At 58.6% G+C, this 18,454-nt stretch overlaps 1 protein-coding gene across 3 annotated transcripts in view; it reads right to left on the bottom strand.

Annotated features, from left to right (window-relative positions):
- Nucleotides 1–575: 575 nt before the first annotated feature.
- Nucleotides 576–18,454, bottom strand: part of CSNK1G2 (casein kinase 1 gamma 2) — a 32,534-nt gene continuing 14,655 nt past the window's right edge. For 2 of the 3 annotated variants that reach the window (XM_061466747.1, XM_061466746.1), the window contains exons 2-13: nucleotides 12,083–12,579; nucleotides 7,825–7,865; nucleotides 7,281–7,350; nucleotides 6,730–6,878; nucleotides 6,045–6,279; nucleotides 5,777–5,862; nucleotides 5,256–5,340; nucleotides 5,016–5,164; nucleotides 4,501–4,584; nucleotides 2,856–2,960; nucleotides 1,181–1,287; nucleotides 576–866 (exon numbers count right to left, since the gene is read on the bottom strand). In XM_061466747.1, coding sequence (XP_061322731.1) covers nucleotides 812–866; nucleotides 1,181–1,287; nucleotides 2,856–2,960; nucleotides 4,501–4,584; nucleotides 5,016–5,164; nucleotides 5,256–5,340; nucleotides 5,777–5,862; nucleotides 6,045–6,279; nucleotides 6,730–6,878; nucleotides 7,281–7,350; nucleotides 7,825–7,865; nucleotides 12,083–12,269 — 1,353 coding nt within the window. In that variant the 5' untranslated portion in view covers nucleotides 12,270–12,579 and the 3' untranslated portion in view covers nucleotides 576–811. The remainder of the gene's footprint in view (nucleotides 867–1,180; nucleotides 1,288–2,855; nucleotides 2,961–4,500; nucleotides 4,585–5,015; nucleotides 5,165–5,255; nucleotides 5,341–5,776; nucleotides 5,863–6,044; nucleotides 6,280–6,729; nucleotides 6,879–7,280; nucleotides 7,351–7,824; nucleotides 7,866–12,082; nucleotides 12,580–18,454) is intronic. The other variant, XM_061466748.1, reaches the window with a different exon arrangement.

Below are 18,454 nucleotides of genomic sequence, written 5' to 3'. Positions count from 1 at the left end.
AGCCGGCTCCCGCTTCTCCTCCGCGCTCTGCTCACCGGTCCCTTTGGTGTCAGCCAGGCTGGTGCCCAACGTCCCGGCCCCGCGGCCCCCAGCCCCACAGGCCCTGCACTCGCCCGTGGGGCTCACAAAAGTGCATCGTGCCGTGGTTTGTAAACGCGGTTCCTGGCCCCGGCGCTTCTCACCGTACCGAGCGCTCGGGCCCCAGCGCGGAACCCACCGGGGGGGACACCCGGGAGCAGAAGAAGCAAGAGCAGGAGGGAGGAACGCTGCAGCTGACGGTCAAAGACTGAGGACTCCGCACTCGGCACCGAGACTCACTTTAAATTAACTTAAAGAGACAGAGAAGCAACAGAAAAAAAAAGGGGGAAAAAAAGGGAAAAAAAAGAAAAAACCCAGCTCTGCTCCTGCTGCGCCCGCGGCTCTCGCCCCGCGCCTGCGCCCGCCGGCAGCGCCGCCTCAGTCCGGAGCTGATCCCCGTGTGCGAGCGAGAGCCCCCGCGGCGCGGCCGGGGCTGCGATTCACGAAGTTTTTTTCTTTTCTTTTCTTTCTTTTTTTTTTTTTTTTTTTTTTCTTTTTTTTCTTCTTTTTTTCTTTCCTTTTTGCCGGGCGCAGGAAACGCAGCGGCTGCACCGGGGCCGCCCCCGGCCAGGGCAGAGCGGGGAGGCCCCGCTCCCCGCCTGGGGCGCTGGGGGAGCCCGGCCGGCTCGGACCCCCCCCTCCGGCCCCGGCCAAACCCAGGGGCCGCCACCGGCTCTGCGGGACAAGATCCAGCCCCGGCCGGAGGGAGAGGAGCCACCGCGGGCCCGGCCGCTCACTTGCGCCGCTTGGTGGTTTTCCTCTTCCTTCTCTTGAAGAAACAGCAGCACCTGGAGACAGGGGGGACATTGGGGACAGCGTCAGCGGCTGGGCCTGGACACGGTGGTCAGGGCAGAGCTGGCGGGGGACAGAAAACCCTCAATGAGCCCCGTGGGTGCAGAGAGCCAGGAGGTGACCCTGGAGCACCAGGGTTGTCACAGTGAGAGATGCTGGCCACAGCACACAACGCCAGCCACGGCGCTCCTCATGGGTTGCTTGCTCTGGACGGAACCTGACAGGGCAGCAGCTGAACCGTCCCCGTCCCCAATCCCAACCCCAACCCCACGAGCACCCCAGCCCCAGGGGCCAGGGGCTGTGCCCTTACTTTGTATCGTCTGTCACCTCCACCTCGGTGGGGGCTGTGATGGGCGCGTTCGAATGTCCTGCCGTGGGGTCATCCGTGTTCAGCTCTCCGTTGGTGGAGCTCATCACCTGGGGAGAGACGAGCGTCAGTGTGGGGCAGCCCATGGGGCGCAGGCTGGTCCTGAGCCTCATCCCCAGCCCCATGGCAGATACAGCCCCCCCCGGCCCTGCTGGGAGCAGGGAGCCCCCCACGCAGGCAGCAGGAAGGTGCTCAGCCCCGGTGCTGTGCGCCCCCAAGAGCCCCACGGCACAGAGGGGTCTGAGCCCTCTGTGTCTCCAGGACCCCATGAACCTACCAGGAGAGGGGCAGGCTGGCAGCTGGCTCCAACCTGCCCAGAGACACAGTCCTGAAGCTGTGCTAGCTCCAAGGAGCTGCCATGGTTGAGCATCCAGACACAGTTTTGCTCCCCAGCCCCAAGCCCCAAGAGTGCTGGGCCCCGTGGGACTCAGCCCAGTGCCCTGAGCTCCTGCCCGCTTGCCGGGGCAGCGGGGCCATGCGTGGTGCCAGGATGACCCCAAGTCACCAAAGCAAGGACAGGGCTGGCAAAGGCACCTGGGACTTGCTTGAATGCCCCCTCCTGTGCCCACTGCCCCCAGGCAAGGCCAGGGGCAAGCTGGGGATGCACCGGAGCATCACGGAGCTGGTGAGGAGGCTCAGCCCCTCCGCACTCATGGCCGAGCTGACAGCTGCAGTGCCCAGCCGGGGCACATCAAGCTACAACAGCACATCCAACCCCCCCAAATGAAGCCCAGAGACCCCCCTGCGTCACCAAGACCCACTGCAGCGCGGGCGCAGGCAGAGGATGGGGTGGGAGGGTGCAGAGCAAGAAGAGCAGGAGCAGATGCCGTGGTGGGGGGGGAAGCAGGGCAGAGCACAAGCTGGACCCACGGTCTGCCCTGGCAGCAGTGGGAGCCGGGCCCGTGCCTGGCACCGAGCACCAACAGAGCCCCACTGGAGCAGCAGGAACGAGCAGCAGCGTCAAGGGAGGAAGCAGAGACGAAGGAAGCAGCTGGGGGGGGGACCCAGCACGGAGCCCCATGGGCTGGACCTCACCAGCCCGAGAGGGGCCGAGTGGCGGCGGCGAGCACGGGGCTGACGGCGCGAGTGCAGGACCGAGGCGGGGAGATGAGGACGAGGAGCGCCCAGGGCAAGGGAGGAGAAGCCGGGCCTGAAGCCATCGCTCCCACCACGGAGGCCCAGGGAAGTCCCCAGGTGGGATGAGCCCACGATGTCCGGCACTGCTGGCAGGCAGAGCCTGATGCCCACCCTGCTGCTCGCGCCGCTTCATCCACCTCTAACCACACAAGGGAGCCCTGGCAAGCAGCGCCAGCCTCGGGGCCAGGGTAGCCCATGGTGCAGCCCATGGTTGCAGCCCATGGTGCAGCCCATGGTGCAGCCCATGGTGCAGCCCATGGTTGCAGCCCACGGTGCAGCCCATGGTGCAGCCCATGGTTGCAGCCCACGGTGCAGCCCATGGTGCAGCCCATGGTTGCAGCCCACGGTGCAGCCCAGGCCAGGCCTCGGGCACGTGTGGCTGCTCCCCTGGCAGGGCCGGCAGCCACGAGGCACAGGTTGGGCTCTGCTCCCCCCCCCCAACCCCGTGCCCACCCCTGCCCTCGGCGCGTGGTGCATGTACCTGGACGGACCCCCCGAGCCTGCCGGCTGCCAGGTGAGCTCCCAAAGGCTCCTCGGCAGGCTGCCCACCGGCCTGAGGATCCCACACCTCCGTCCCCTCGGGCGGCTGCTTGCGCCAGGCAGGAGGAACAGGATGAAAAGAAACGAAAAGAAAAGAAAAGAGGAAGAATGGGGGAAGAGAAGGGAGAGGCGGAGGGAGGAGGGCAGGAGAAGAGTGGCAAAGGGAGTCGAGAAAAATAAGACATGCAAAAGCAAAAACGTGACCGGAGCAGCTCGAGTTTGGGGAGGGCACTCCCGGAACAGTCCCTGCGGTGACACTGGGGGTCTGCAGCCCCCCTGCCACGTCCACACACACACACGCACCCCCCAGCAATGGGGCTGGGCTCTGTGTGGGTCCTCTCCACGCCAGGGAGGGCAAACAGCCCTCAGGGCACAGCCAGCGCCACGCAGAGCTGCAGGGGGGGTGCAGCCAGGCCGAGGTGGCACCGGCTGCTCCCCTGCAACCGCAACATCCAGGGGCCAAAGCTCTGCTCCTCGAGGGCACCCCAGTGCCAAAGCCTCACCACAGGGAGCCTGGCACAGCCCCACGGCTGCTGGGGGACCCTGCACCCCCAGCCTGGACACTGCTCCCACGCTGTGGGAGTTTTGGTGCTGTGCTTTTCCCAGGGCTGTCAAGAAGGGATACGGAACGCGGCGTTGCTCGGGTGCTGCAGAGCACAGAGCAGACCTTACTGGGAGCAAGTTCCCAGGAATGAGACAGAGTTGCTCGGAAGATGTCACCCTCTCCCGATGGAAGCACAGCCCAGCCACGGGCCAGTGGGAGCCAGGGTAACCCAGGCTTGGCCAGGAGCCATTAGGGTGACGAGGACAGGGTGCTGAACCCTCAGCTCCAGGCGCTCTGCTCCCCATGGAGGTTCAAGGCAAGAGGATGAGGTCTGTACAGGACTGCTGGGGACACGCATGAGGCTCTGCTCTTGATGGCAGCAGTCCCACAGCCGTGTTTCTTGCTCCAGGGTAGGACAGTGCATAGCACCAGAGAAGGGCTGGGCAGCCCGGCCCCTTTCCCACACTGATGCAGACAGGGAGCTGCCTGCACAGCTCTGCCGGTCTCCTTGCCCACGGCTGCTCCCTGTGTTCCCAGGGCACAGCCAGCCCTGCTCTCCAGCATGGGGCAAAACGCTGGGAAGCTGCACCACAAATCCCCCCGAGGCCCAGGCAGCGCCCTCCCTTGTCCTGTGTCCTCATCACACCGATGAAAGTGGCACCACGAAGATAAGAACAAGCTGCTCCCATAAGGACACGGCACTGGGGACATCGTCCTCAACACAAGGTGGCTCAGCCTGTGCTGTGCCCTCACTCACCAGCCAGCGCCAAACCCTGCAGCTTGCCCAGGCCTGGCGCTTCTCCACTGTGCTACAGCCTCCCATGGCTGCTTCATCCTGCTTCTGCCCAGCTGCCTGGCCCCAGGGACACTGCCCTGGTCCCCCCCACCAACCCCATTCCTGCAGGGAGGAAGGCCTCCCACACACAGCACTAGGGGGGAGAAGGATGCTCCAGGCCCCGCTGGGTGCTGTGGGTTGGTGGGCAGGAGCCCACACTGCGCTCGCCCGCAGTCCCGTGCCCCACGGGGCAGCGCCGCTGCTCACCTGGTGTTTGGTGTGTGGCTGTGCTTTGTCTCTGTTCGGGGGCTGCACCTGCACCTCGCTGTGCATCGTGCCAATGGGGGTGGGCTGGGGACAGGACAAGGACAACATCAGCCCCAGCACAGCAGCCCACCCGCCACCCCGTGCCCCTCGGCTGAGCAACCTCTGGCCAAACATGCACAACATCCCAGAATCAGGGCCTGACCCCAGCCCCAGCAGCTCCACGCTTGGTACTGGGCTGCAGTGAGCTCATGGAGGGTGCCCATCACAGAAAGCAAGGTGCCAACTCAACTGCTGGGTTCCCCTTAGCTCCAGGAGCCTCCTATTTCTGTGGCACAGCTTTAACCCCTAGGCACAGCAGCCCCAGCTGGGGAGCTGGCTGCTGCCGGAGCTGACCTCTTGGGCCCAAGTGGTGCGTGGCAGCAACGACTGCCTCAGACCATGCTGATCTCCCCCCAACCTCCCGGGGCACCCTGGGGCCCAGCACCCTCTGCCTGCTCCCGCTCCCTCCCACTCACCAGTGGTTTCCCTGCCCAGTCGTATTCGTAGTCGAACACGTAACCGTTCCTCTCGAACAGGTCTGTGAAGAGCTTCCGCAGGTAGTCATAGTCAGGCTTCTCGAAGAAATCCAACCGCCGCACGTAGCGCAGGTACGTGGCCATCTCCTCTGCGGGGACAGAGCGGGCTCAGGTGGGGCAGGGGGAGCAGGCGCCAGGCCAGTGCGTGCTCTGGGGCCCGGCCATGCAGGGTGCCCTCACCTGGGAAGTTCTCACAGAGCACCTCCACTGGAGTGGCTCTTTTGGTGTCGCCGATCTTCTGATACCTCTCCTTTAGCGTGTCAGCCTGCAGAGACAAGGAGCAGGTCAGCATCAGGGCAAGGCATGGCCCCATAGGCACCATAGATGGTTTCTTGCTCCCCCCTTCTCCAGGGAATAGCGAGAGCTCATTCCCAGGGATTCCCCTCGCGCAGGGCAGGTCTGGAGGACAAACACCAGGGAGTGCAGTTCCAAGGCAGCCACTGTGAGAGCAGTTGGGATGCCCACAGAATGGGAGAGGGGGGCGGTACAGAGAGGGGGACATGGCACAGCAATGGCCTGGCACGGAGCTCAGAACAGCACAGCAAGGGCCTCGCACAGAGCAGCAACCCCTGCATCTGGCGGCATGCTGACTCTGTGACACCCCAAGGGCCACTGCTTCCCCCCCACTCCCCGATGCTGCCCATGCCAGGGCAGAGCCAGACCCCCAGGGTAGCCCAGGGACAGCGGGGGGTGGTTGTTACCTTGAGGCCTTGCCAAGGAAGGCTCCCACGGAGGAAGTACATAAACATGTGCCCTAATGCTTCCAGGTCATCCCTGCGGCTTTGTTCTGCATAGAGAAAAAGAGAAACATGGGCACGTTCCCCCTACAGCCACTGTCCCTGCCAGACCCTGCAGCACCCCAAGTCCCCTGCCAACACCCCAGGCTGAAGGGCAGGAGAGGCATTTTGTCCCCCAGCAAGTGCCCTTCCTTGCTCCTTTTGCCCAAGAGGCAGGGCTGGCCACACACACCTTTCCCAAGGTGGGTGTTGATGCTCATGTAGCGTGCTGTCCCTGTCAAGCTCTTGTGCTCTCGGTAAGGGATGTGTTTTTTGGTCTCGGGGTCAATATACTCTTTGGCCAGGCCAAAATCGATGATGTGGATGGTGTGCTGCCGCTTGCTGCCCGGCCGCCCCACCAGGAAGTTCTCTGGCTTGACGTCTCTGTAGATCAGGCTTTTGGTGTGGACATACTCCATCCGTGTGATCTGGGGGCAGAAGGAGACGTCAGCACCATGGCAGAGATGCACCATGCGTCCCCCACGCCTCCCTGCACCCTTTTCTGATACCCTCAGCCCCAGCCAGCAGCCCTGCTCCTGTCACCCTGGGTTGAAAGGATGGGCACAACAGGCCCTCCAGCCTGGGGAGACAACTTTAGTCTGGCTGCATTTTGGACACACAGTGAGAGATGCTCATTTGTGCTGCATGAGGGTGAGGGAGAGCTCTCCTACAGCAGGGAGAGAGTGAGGTATGGACGAGGTGGTCTGGGATGTGCCAGCAGGCAGGGTCTCCTGCAGCCTGCCAGGCACTCGTTCACTCCTCCTTCCCATCTCCTTCCCTGTGGGGTCCCCAGACTGCCCAGCCAGCCCAGGGTGGGCTGTGGCCAGGCTGGGATGAGCTGCGTGGAGCTGTGGGTGAAGTGGAGGTGCTGCGCTCACCAGCTGGATTGCAATCATCAGGACAGTCTTGAGCGTGAAGGTCCGATCACACAGATCAAAGAGATCTTCTAGGCTGGGTCCTAGCAGCTCCAACACCATGGCATTGTACTTCCCACAGGGGCCAAAGTAGTAAACCTGAGGAATTCCTTCTGCAAGAGACAGAGCAGGGGCTGTCAGGGCTTGCAACAGGGCTGAGCAGCGTGGCAACATGGCCATGCTGTCACAGCTATGCCATTGCTGGAGCTGGGGCAGGGGGCTGCGGATGGGAGGATGGCTCTGCACTGCCCTCCCTCCCAGCTGCATACAGCCTGGCTCTGCTCTTAGCTGGAGGGCAAAGAAGGCAGCTCCATCTGCATCCCTACATCCCTCTGCCTGCCGCGGGGGGAGGTGGGGGGGAAAGAACTCAATAAAAAGGGATCAAAGATTAGATGTGGCTCTGGGTAAAACCAACCTCCCCCAGCCGAGCAGATGGGCAGGAGGTGCTCAGGCCAGGGAGCAAAGGGGCAGAGTCACATTTAAAGGAAGGCTCTTTCCCTGCAGTGTCACCGTACCTGCATTGCCGAGCTGTTTGTAGAACCGGTACTCCAGGTGCAGCTGGGGGGCCCGGGATTTTATGGGTTCCTTGGAGGAGAGAAGGAGAACAGTTAAGGCTGTTGTAGGGAGCAGGATGTCAGGGTGCCAGACACCTCCTTCACATGCTGGCAGCAGCTGGACTAAGGGCATTTGGACTTGAGAAATACCGGTATAAAATGGGATGATGAGAGAAAACCGGCCCATACAGGAGCCAGACCAACATCCCTCTCCAGAGAGATCCAGGTGCTAGGGCAGACATTAACGGGTGTAGGTGTAAGTGGGGATCACCCTCTCCCGGAGGTCTCTCTGCTGCTGGCACCAGCTGAGTGCAGTCACAGGCCACAGCAAAGCCCCAGGTCCACATCACCCCACGTGCAGTGATGTGCACTACTTAACCTGCCCTCAATTCCTGCAGCGAGCACAGCTCCTCACAGCCACCCACCCTGCCCCGACAGCCTGGGTACCACCAACAATCCTTCCCAGACGGCCTGACCATCCCACCCCGAGCACAGAGGCACTCACCAATTTGATAGCTACGTATTCGTTCGTGTAGAGGTTCTTTCCTGCAGGGGGAGACACCAAAAAGGCAATTGAAAGCAAGTGAGCTGCTGCATCAACCCCACTGCACAGCCTGCCCAGGCCCCAGGGGCTGCAGAACATCCTGAACAGGTTCGGCAGCTCCCACAACACATAAACAGGCCTCAAGGAACTAGGCAGAGCAGGAGCCCACTGTGGGGAGTTGCAACATGCCTGGTAATTACCCCCAGATGGGGTACATGGATTCCTCTGGGATGGGCAGTGCTGCTGGGAGGGGGCAGCTTCCCAATCCACACCTGCAGGGATGAGACTGGCCAAGGCAGGAGCAAGGCTGGGCTTGATGTTTCTCCCTGCCCCAGCCCTGCATGCAGAGGGCCACCCTGCTCTGGGAGGGCTGTCCAGAGTTGGGGATGCTGCTCTGTTGCCCTTGGGACCACGCAGAGGGTGGCAGGAAGGAAAGACCCCCAGGAGCATGGGGGCAGCTCAAGGCTTTGCAGCTAGGAAGGGTCTGAAGACACAGTAAGTAGGTGGAAATCCCTTCCCCAGGCGTGGGGTCACTCCTAGGGATGGCACAAACATCCCCGGGAGCATCCTTTGGGATGCTCCCACCCACCCCAGGGTGCAAGGGAAGCCAGGAGCAGACCCATGCATGAGGGGGAGCTGAAGACACCAATGTGCTGCAGGGAGGGTCAGACAAGTGCCTCCAAGCACCCAGGAGAGCTGCAAGGGCAGCCAGGACACCCCAAAATCCAGGAATGACTTCCAAGAGAGCTCAGCACTTTCATGGCACTTTTCACCCCCATAACTACAGAAAAGTGGAGCTAGTGGTGTGTGCACATCATCCTGCTCACCCAGGCTGGGACAGCCAAGCAGGGGGCATAAGGAAGGTATCACACCCATCAGTGCAACTTCTGCCCCACATCCATAAAGGCTAAAAGACTGAAGAGGTTTGCAGAAATAGCTCTGAGGGCCCCTTGTGCCCTTCAGGGCCCTGGGGAGATGGGAGTTAAGGCAGCAGGTTCCCTGCAGGGCAGCAGAGCTGCAGCCACACTGCCGGGTGTGTGCGTGGCTGAGGGAGCTGCATCTGTCTGCTCGGATCTGCTCCAAGCAATTTGCTCAGGGAACAAACTCCTCCTGGCATAAGATTTCATGTGCTCTGACTGCTGCTCTGCACCTGAAGCAGCAATAAATCCTCGCCCGCTGACACCAGAGCCAGCTGCTGAGCGCCAGAGTTGGTGGCAGGATTACGGGAAGAGGGATGAATGGGGGATATTAATGGAGCAGCTCCTCCCAGGGATGGGCTCTGCAGCCAGAGGGGCTCAAGCCTGCTGCCTCTGGTCCCATCCCTTGTTCCTTGGGAGCAGAGCCCGGCCCCTCCTGGCTCCAGCCTCCTCTCAGGCACTTGTAGGGAGCCATCAGGTCCCCCCTGAGCCTTCTCTTCTCCATCTGAACCCCCCAGGTCCCTCAGCCATTCCCCATCACACTTGGGCTCCAGGCCCTGCACCAGCTCCAGTGCCCTTCTCTGGCCCTGCTCCAGCACCTCAATGTCTCTCTTGCAGTGAGGGGCCCAGAGCTGAACACAGGATTTAAGATGCGGTCTCACCAGAGCCCGGTACAGGGGCACAATCCCTGCCCTGGTCCTGCTGCCGCACTGGTGCTGATCCAGGCCAGGATGCTGGTCACTGCCCTGGCTGCCTGATTAGTGTCTGGGTTAGAGTCCTCCTCTCCAAGCCCACCCCAAAGCACCACAGAGGAACCGCCATGAGGCCCTGCTGCGAGCAGAGCCTCACTCCTGAGGACACAGGGAGCTGACAGAGGCACTGGGCTGCAGGCATGGGAGCCATCAGCCATGCTCCAGTCACCCCTGCTGCCACCAGCTTCCTCCTGCCTTGTGCCCTGGCAAGGAGGCAGCAGATGAGCAGGGGGGACCACAGGGGCTGAAGGCAGTGGGTGCTGCCCAGGGGACAGGGACTGGCACTGTGCTTGTGCATCACCCAGCATTCCAAAACCAGGATGAACATGGAGGGGCAGGAACTCAGCATGGCTCTGGCAGCCAGGAACTCCTGCCCAAGTCATTCCTCTGCTGGCTACCCACAAAGGCCACAAACCACGTTTGATTTTGGACACCTCTGCCCCTAGGATGACACTTGTTTTGGTCCAGGGCAGCTGAGCAGCAGCACCTGAAGGACAGAGCAGCACCCACCTGCTTTGGAAAGACAACCTCATCTTCCTGCATTCCTGAGCCCTGGGAGCTGAGGAGGCACCTCCTGCCTTTTATTTTATTGAAAGGCAAATGTCCAAAGAAGATGTGGGAGCTTTTAAACACTGAGCTACAGTTTGCAGCCAGCCTGCCTTGAAGAATGAATTCCTCAAGGAATGAATCCCTCAAGGAATCCCATTCCCAAGGGAAAACTGGGTGTCCAGCCACAGCTGGAGAGCATTCCTGCTCATGCCACCACTTCACAGCAGGATCCCTCTGGTCCCTTGCCATTCATCTGCAGTTGGAGGAATCCCTCCTTTCTGTGAGGTGCTGAATGCATTCCTGAGCCCTGATGCAGCTCAGAGGCACACCTAAGGAAGAGAGATGTGATTTTAGGAGAAAAGCCACATAGCTGTGGCTTTCACTGCTGTGATGAGATCCTTTGCTCAGGCCTTTACCATGCTACAGCCAGGCACTACAAGAGTGCGACAGGGCAGGAAAACCATGTGAGGGATCAGAAGCTTCTCTTGCTGATGGCAAGGACAAACTCTCACAGCAAGAATCGACCACTGCAGAGCCCCAGAGTGAGAGCTCATCCCTTCAGCCACGAGCAAACAGCACACTGCTCCCAAAGCCCTGCAGCAGCTCTGCTCTGAGCAGCCCTCACTGCCAGCTTCACAGATGCTCCTCAGATCCCCTGGGAGACTCGTGTCCACCTCGGTGCTGTCCCCACAAAGCAAGGGGGAGGCCAAGGCAGGGGTCCCAGCCACCCTCAGCACTGAGCACATCAGAGAACAGCCACGGCCCCAGCTGTTTCAGAGTCAACTGAAACTGATCCCACTTAGAGCAACCCCTGGGTCTCTCTTCAGCACTGGCAGAAACAGATCCTCCACTGCTGAATGTGGGAACCTCTCGGCTGGGTTTTAAACAGTGTTTTCCCAAGCTCTGCAATTAAGTGGTGATCCCATAGGGAATTCGGGATCGGGACAGTTCAGCCTGGCATCAGCCAGTCTGTCAGCTGGGAAGAGCTCTACCATTAACTCCCCACAGATAGGGGCAGCCCAGCGAGGTGGGAAAACTCTCCCCACCCTCTATACAGTACCTGCAGCCCCCCACCTCCTGCTCCTCCTCAGGCAAACACCCTGCCCAGATCACCATGTCCCTGTGGGGCTAGCACCGAGCTGGGCTTCAAAAGGTGCTGCTTAACATAGCACAGAGCAACAAGGCAACTGCTGCCCCAGGCTCCCTCTGCCCCTTCCCAAAGCACTCACAGCCAAGGCCAATGCTCCATCGGCATGTTCCATGTGCATTCCTGGGGACATCCTGACCACGCTGCCGGGCACTGCCACCTCTCCCAGCTGCCTGATGCCAACCCAAGAGTTGACAGCTTGCTGGAAGCCTCCTGGGACAGGAGCAACCTACCCACCCTCCAAACAAAGAGTCTGCTTGAACCTGCCAGACTTGGATCAGCATGGAAAGTGACCATGGGAGGTGTCTGGGTTTCATTCAGCCCTTTCTTTCACCCGCATAAAACGTGAGGGGAGTCTCTGAACACCCAGCTTTAACAACCAGAGAGTTCACCCAGGATAAAACACTGACTCTTCCCAGCAGAACCCACCTCCCGAGGCACATGGTGCAGCTAGTGAGGACACAGCAGCATCCCATGAAACGCTGCTTGCTAAGTGTTCCTGGACTGAGGGGGGACGGGACATACACATCCAGGCCTGCACAGGCCACCACCACTTCCAACAGACAGGACTGAGCTGTAACGCTCTCCCTGACAAACCCAAGAGTTAACAGGTATGGGGAGGAGATGGGCACCATGTCTGGATTGGGTCCTTTGGTTCTGACAGGCTTTGAAAGACTGAACACAGCATGAAGGGGCTGAGGAAATCCGTGAAGGAAGCAGGGGCTACCTGCGATGTGCAAGGCTTCAACACTGGATGGCCAGTCAACACCCTTGGTGCTGATGGTCACAGGCACCCTCCTGCTGCCTGAGCAGGATGCCAGGGCCCAGGGAGGACAGAAGATGACCCTTCTCACCTAGACGGAGCTCTCCAAAATTGCCACATCCAATCTTCTTGCCGACCCGGAAGTTGGGACCCACCATTAAGACTCCCGAGTTGGTTCCAGCACTCCGGCTTCCATGACTGCTCCTTCCTCCACCTGCCTTGGACATCCTTTTACCTTCCTCCAGCTCCCCTTTCCCTCCTCTCTTATCAAAATCCATAAGTTTGTGATACCCCGGCCTCTCCACGGTTACGCTGCTGCCATACAAATCCCAGAGCTGCCGAAAGTTGAGGGGCGAGGAGGACAGAAGCAGGGCTCTTCCTGGTTAATACACCATCCCGGGGAGCAGTGGGAGGGCTGGCTGTGGAGGAGGCGGGGGAGGCGGCCACACAAGGGTGCTGGGCTACTGAAATGTTAGTGCTTCCCAAGGTCCGGCCGGGATTGTCATCGTCGCCTGTTACAGGGAGGTCTTTGGTGGGGAGAACATCCTGTGGAGAGGGTCCTCCCAGCGCGGCTCCTCGGGCTCCCAGCTGTAAGAGGACAGGGAGAAAATCAGCACAAGGAAACACGGGGGCAGAAGACAATGGGAGGCTCCAGGCTCCTACCCCCAGAGCCCCTCCAACGCCTCCCCTGCGTTACAGGTAACCCACAATGATGAAGGGATGCTGCAGCCAAGGGGTGGGAGAAGCTGGGGTAGCAGGAGCATCACAGGGGGGCCTCACATCTATGATGCAGGCACGACTAAATCACAATCTGGCCAGGGCAGGAGGTGAAGCACTTCATCACCATGTTAGAGCCAGCAGAGAGTCATGTGGGGAGAACAGTGTCCCCATAGGGAAGGGCTGATGGCAGCCTGGACCTTCAGAGGTACCAGCAAAGCTGCTCAGGGCCAAGCTGCTGCTGGTCAGACTTGATCCCCCCCTACCCCAAGAGTAGAGGAAAATCGAACCATGGAATAGTTTGGGTTGGAAGGGACCTTAAAGCTCATTCAGCTCCAACCCCTGCCACGGGCAGGGACCCCTTCCACTGGAGCAGCTTGCTCCAAGCCCCTGTGTCCAACCTGGCCTTGAACACTGCCAGGGATGGGGCAGCCACAGCTCCTCTGGGCACCCTGTGCCAGCGCCTCAGCACCCTCACAGGGAAGAGCTTCTGCCTTGTATCTAACCTGGACATCACCTGGTTTACTTATAACCCATTACCCCTTGTCCTATCACTACAGCCCCTGACGAAGAAAAGACACACATAATCCTCTGCACCACAACACAAACCACACCAGGCATGCCCCTTCCTACGAAGCGAAAAGAGGATATTCTGAATGCTGCTTGTGCAGAGGCTGTGCCCAGCTGAGTCACAGCACTGCCCCCAGCATCAGCCTCCGCTGCAGAAGGGCCAGGACCTTTTGTGCCAGAGATGTTGGGAGAGGCCCTGTGCTTGAGGCATTCCCCCTTGGCCTGTCCCTACAGGCCCTTGTCCAAAGCCCCTCTCCAGGTTTCCTGGAGCCCCTTCAGGCTCTGAAGCTGCTCTCAGGTCTCCCCTTCAGGAGCCTTCTCTTCTCCAGGCTGCCCCAGCCCAGCTCTCTCAGCCTGGCTCCAGAGCAGAGCTGCTCCAGCCCTCGCAGCATCTCCGTGGCCTCCTCTGGACTCACTCCAACAGCCCCACATCCCTCTTGTGCTGCTGCCCCAGAGCTGGCTGTAAGACTCAGGTAAAGTTCAAGTACTGGGGAACGAGGCCTTCCCGTGGGATGGGAGCCCCCTTCTTCCCCCACAGCACCTCTGGAGCAATCCCAGAGCACAGCAGCCTGGTCTTCCAGGGCCACTCACAGCAGGTCAACCCCTGGGGACCACCCTGCTGCACCCAGTTCATCTTGGCAGAGGGAAATTGAGGCACGCTGAGCCTTCCAGCCTGCCCAGAGCCAGGCAGCGAGGGGCAGGCAGCAGCCTGGGTTCCATGCCAGCAGGAAGCGGGGTTGGGAGCAGCTCTGGAGCAGGGCTTCCCTGCGCTTTGTTCTCCCCAGCCCTGCGCGCACACGGCCCACACGTGATATCCTGCTCATTCTTTGCTCCCCCAATGGTTTCCGCTCCAGGTTCGGTGCATGGCCATGCCCTCCCACCCCTCTCCTGCTTTTCCCCACCTCTCGCCCTCAGGCAAGGACATGCAGGAGCAAGGAGCTGCCGGAGCAGGTGGCACAGCATAGCTCTCCCCAGGCATTTTGGGAACCAGCAGCCACATACGAGGCAAGGGGAGGCAGCGGGATGCGTGGGACACGTTCCTTCACATCCCGTTTTGGGTTTGAATCAGACCTTTATGTTCCTTCCCAGGGGATTTCAGGCCCAGACTGTTTGCATAGAGTCAGGCGGCCGGCAGCCAGAGCCCAGGGAGTTCCAGCCCCCACGCTTGGGGTTATTTGGTTTACAAGAGTTATGGGCCAGTCTCTGCAAGGGAATTTCAGACAACGAAGAGACACAGACCCAACAGAATGGGAAAGATTAAGCCTGTTTCCTGTGAGCACTGGGAGGCTGCACTGTCCTCCCCCCGCCCGGACGAACACAGGCAGGACTCTCCAGCAAAGCCCAGCTTTGGGAGCAGCTCTGCTCAAAGCTCCCAGCTCCAAAGCCCAGTTCCAGACAGCCCCCAGCCCTGCAATGCAATTCCTGCTTTCCCAAAGCGGGGCGGGCAGAGCAGCAGGAAGCCGTGGCTGAGTCAGGCTGGGGCGAGCGATGCTTCCCCCCGGGATGAGCCATGGGGAGCTCAGGGCTGGCAGGAATCTATTTCTACCTCCAAAGAGCACCCAGGAGAGGCATCAGCTCACTGCACCTCAGCACCAAAGCAGGACCCACCACCCAGGGACTGGTCAGGTTTTCCACTCTGTGCCATAAAGAGATCTCTAGCCTTTAGAACTGAGAACAACCTAATCAGAAACAGAAACCTTTGGTAAAACCCCAGGACTCCCACTGCTCTGGAGCGAACAGCCCTGCAAAACCTGTGTTTGTCACAACACAGCAGCCTCTGCATGGGCAGCAGGGCCTCACACTGCCCTGTCCTGCCAGCCCAGGGGAGCAGCACCACGGGAAGATGCCCCTGATAATCAATAGTTGCATTTTTGAACAGGAATCCTCACCCAGAAGGTCACATCGAGGCAAGCAGCCTCAGAAAAGCACCTTCGAAGCTGGATTTGTTGGCCTGGTATCAAATCTGATGCAAGATGAGAGTAGGAAGACTTCTTTCTCTCTTTGGAGGGAAGGGAGAGGATGAATAAGGAAAAAAATACAAAATTGGCCTGAAATTTGGTAGAAGAAATTTCAAAGTGAGGTCTTCAGCCAAAGGAGTGCTGTCCTGCAGTGTCTGCACTGCAAGTGCTCCAAGGCAGGGAGCCTGAAAGGGAAATGAGCTGCAGCCAAGTGCAAGTGCCTTCAGCAACTCCCCAAAACAGACCCACAGACAGTGAAGGGGCAAACCCATGGCCAAGCAATGGCTGAAACCCAAAGGGGTTCATGTTGGGTTTGATGCAACACTGGGTTCTTTCTACTTGCCCCGTAGTTCTGAGCATGCCAGGGCTGCTCCAGTCACATCTCCAGGCTTTTCCCTGCAGTCAGGGGGTGAGAAAAAGGGATTGGGGATGGTTTGTTGTTTTAAGTAAAACGAAGCAGCAGCTGTGATTCTGGTGCTAGCCCTCGTCTCTAAGACCTGGAGACTGCAGTGTTGAGGCTCAGCAAGTTCCTGACCACATCTGCAAGCATAAAATGCTTGCACACCACCATCTGGGGCACATTGTTCTAGGCCTTTGCTACCCACGCTGTGTTCCTGCCCAAAAGAGGTTACAATTAAACGGGGCAAGACAAAAGAGGGGAAGAGGAGGCAAAAATAGCAGCCCAGAGCAGGGAGTGAAGGTCAGGAGCAGGTCCATGGTGCTTCTTGGAACAGAGCCCAGGCGTTCTGGACCAGCCAGCACCCTCAGGATGCTGCTACCAGCCATGGAGGCTTGACCACAGCGAGCCCTTATCTCCACAAGTCTTTGGGCTGGTTACTTGAAGCTGTTTTCCCCGTGTACTCTGTGCTTTGTGAGCAAGAAATACAGCTGCATGCAGATGAAAGAGAAAAGCAAGCTTCTTGAGAGCACAAGGAAGAAAAGCCCTTGACACTACACAGCTCCAAGTACAGATCACTGCCAATTAAAAGCTAAAAATAATCCCAAATACTCTGATGTCCCAAAAGACGACCCATCAGCTGGCTCCCAAACCCAAAATGCAGACCAAAAAGCAACCAGTGGCCTTACACAGCTGAAACCAAACCCCAACACATTTTAAAACTGGAAGAGGCAGATAAAGTCTCAGCTTGCAAAGAGATCAAAAGTCTGAAAACAAAGCAAGATCCAACATCTTTAAAGCAAGTACAGATGGTCCCAGATGACAGCTCCAAAGGTTTGCAGTTAGAAATGGATTCCAGTCTTTAGTGTGGCAGCCAACACTGCTCATCCCAAACAGGGACATGCTTGCCATGACACGGAGGTTTCCCAAAATGAGGGGCATGGAAAACCTCACCAGGCTTCCCACAGGAGACCCCTGTCATGGGCATGGTCCAGCTGGAGGCAGGAGTGATGGCATGCGAGGGACACAGGGCAGGAGGACCAGGGCATCCCTAAACAAGCTCCCTGATGCATGAGTGCTTCCTAGTGCATGGAGACCACTACAGGGCTGCTGGGGCCCCTCTCCATCCAGCCCACCCCCTACACAAGGCCTCCAGGGACCCAACTAAGCAGGACAACTCTTGGTACTCATGCATGGTCCTGATCAGGGGCCTTACAGGTTAAGCAGGTTCAGGAGGCAAACAACTCATCTGGGGTGTGGGAGCTATAAAAGGAGAAAGAGATGGGGGGGGGCAGAACAACCCCAACCAAACAGGCTCATTCCAACCTAATACTGTGAACTGTAGTTCCTCCTGAGAGGTCCTCCTGAGACGCAGGTTTGGGCCCACATCTACATTCTCCATGGCCCAGGCCACCATTCACACACATGCCTGTGGCAGTGGGGAGCAGCAGGAGCCAACACAAGCTGCAGGAACAAGACAGCATCCTGCAGACAAAGGCTGTTCCAGCTTCTCCAAAGGCCAAGATCTGGCCGTAAAGTCACCTTCTCCCACCAGCTTTGCTCTGGATCAACAAGGAAAGGAAGAAACCTTCTGGACTGTTGCAGTCCAGCAGAAACCTGTGGTCTGCAGTGCCCTGGGCTCTACAGGGCTGGCTGGGGTCCTCTCTCTGGGCTGAAGCTGCTCACTTCTCTTTCAACAGCTGAAGGAAAAACCTGTCCACACAATAGGGAAATCCAGTGGATTTTCCAAGATGTAAAAATAATGCTAACTTCTCCTACCCTGGCAATTTTGTGTTCAAGCTGTATCTGTCCAAGCCCCAAACCACCAGGATTAAAAAACAAAAGTAAGTCAAATACTAATAATAAAGCATTTGTGGTTTTCCCCCCAGAGCTGTGCTGTGCTGGATTTTTCCTCCTGGTTTCCTCTTCCAGCTATCCCATCTATGAAGCTTTTCTCTAAATTAGAAGCATTCCCTTGTTATTGGCTATTCCCTTTCCCAGGAGATTTTTTAGACACTGCGAACTTTGGTCAGCTCTTAACCTACAACAGATGAAGCTCCAAATCGCTTCTTTTCTCCCAGCTTCCAAACACAAATACAGCTTTTTCAATATATCTTCATTTAAAAACAGATCTGTGCCACACTGTCCCCTCCACAACCCCACGAGCAGCAGTTTCAACCTCACAGCAGAGAACTGCTCCTGCTGTAGAGGAGTCACAACTTGAGGCCTCACCAGCACTCAGCAAGTTCTCACCACACGAAACCAGTCCTGACCCACATGGGATTTCACCGAGTTCCTTAGAGGATACCAGATGACAAAGGCAAACCCAGCAGCCTGCTTTAGAAGCAAAGTCTCAGCTGTTCCTCAAACCCAGCACCACAATGGTGCAGCTGGTGCTGGGCAGCCAGACATCCTCTTGCTGTGTTCATGACCCTGGAGTGCACGCAGTGACCCCAACTCAACTCCAGCCCCGAGAAAGAGTGGGAGCAAAGCTGAAACCTGTTCTCTGAACATAATGAAATTAAGTAGTAAAAAGGGGGGGGAAACCACCAGTAGCAGTGTTTTCAGTTTCTAGTAGAGCCCAAAGGCAACATGCTAAGAGTCTGCAGGACCTCACGTGAAAGTGTGAATTCCCTGTTGTGATTTTAGAACAGTTCCCTCCCTTTTGAGATGGGCATGGAAGAGCCATACAAGCCACATGATGGACATCTCTGGACCAGCAGGCAGGGGACTTCACCCTCGAGTGTGAACCACTCGCACCGCAGCTTGGTGTGCACAAGAACTCCCTTCTGGGCAGCAGGCAGCAGGACATGTCTGTTCC

This window comes from Pezoporus flaviventris, unplaced genomic scaffold (assembly GCF_033815535.1).
Source record: "Pezoporus flaviventris isolate CSIRO_AGI_PZ_B2104156 unplaced genomic scaffold, CSIRO_AGI_Pfla_v1 ptg000043l, whole genome shotgun sequence".
Classification (NCBI taxonomy): Eukaryota; Metazoa; Chordata; class Aves; order Psittaciformes; family Psittacidae; genus Pezoporus; species Pezoporus flaviventris.
Note: the sequence above shows the minus strand (reverse complement) of the source record. Positions and strands in the feature narration are given on the sequence as shown.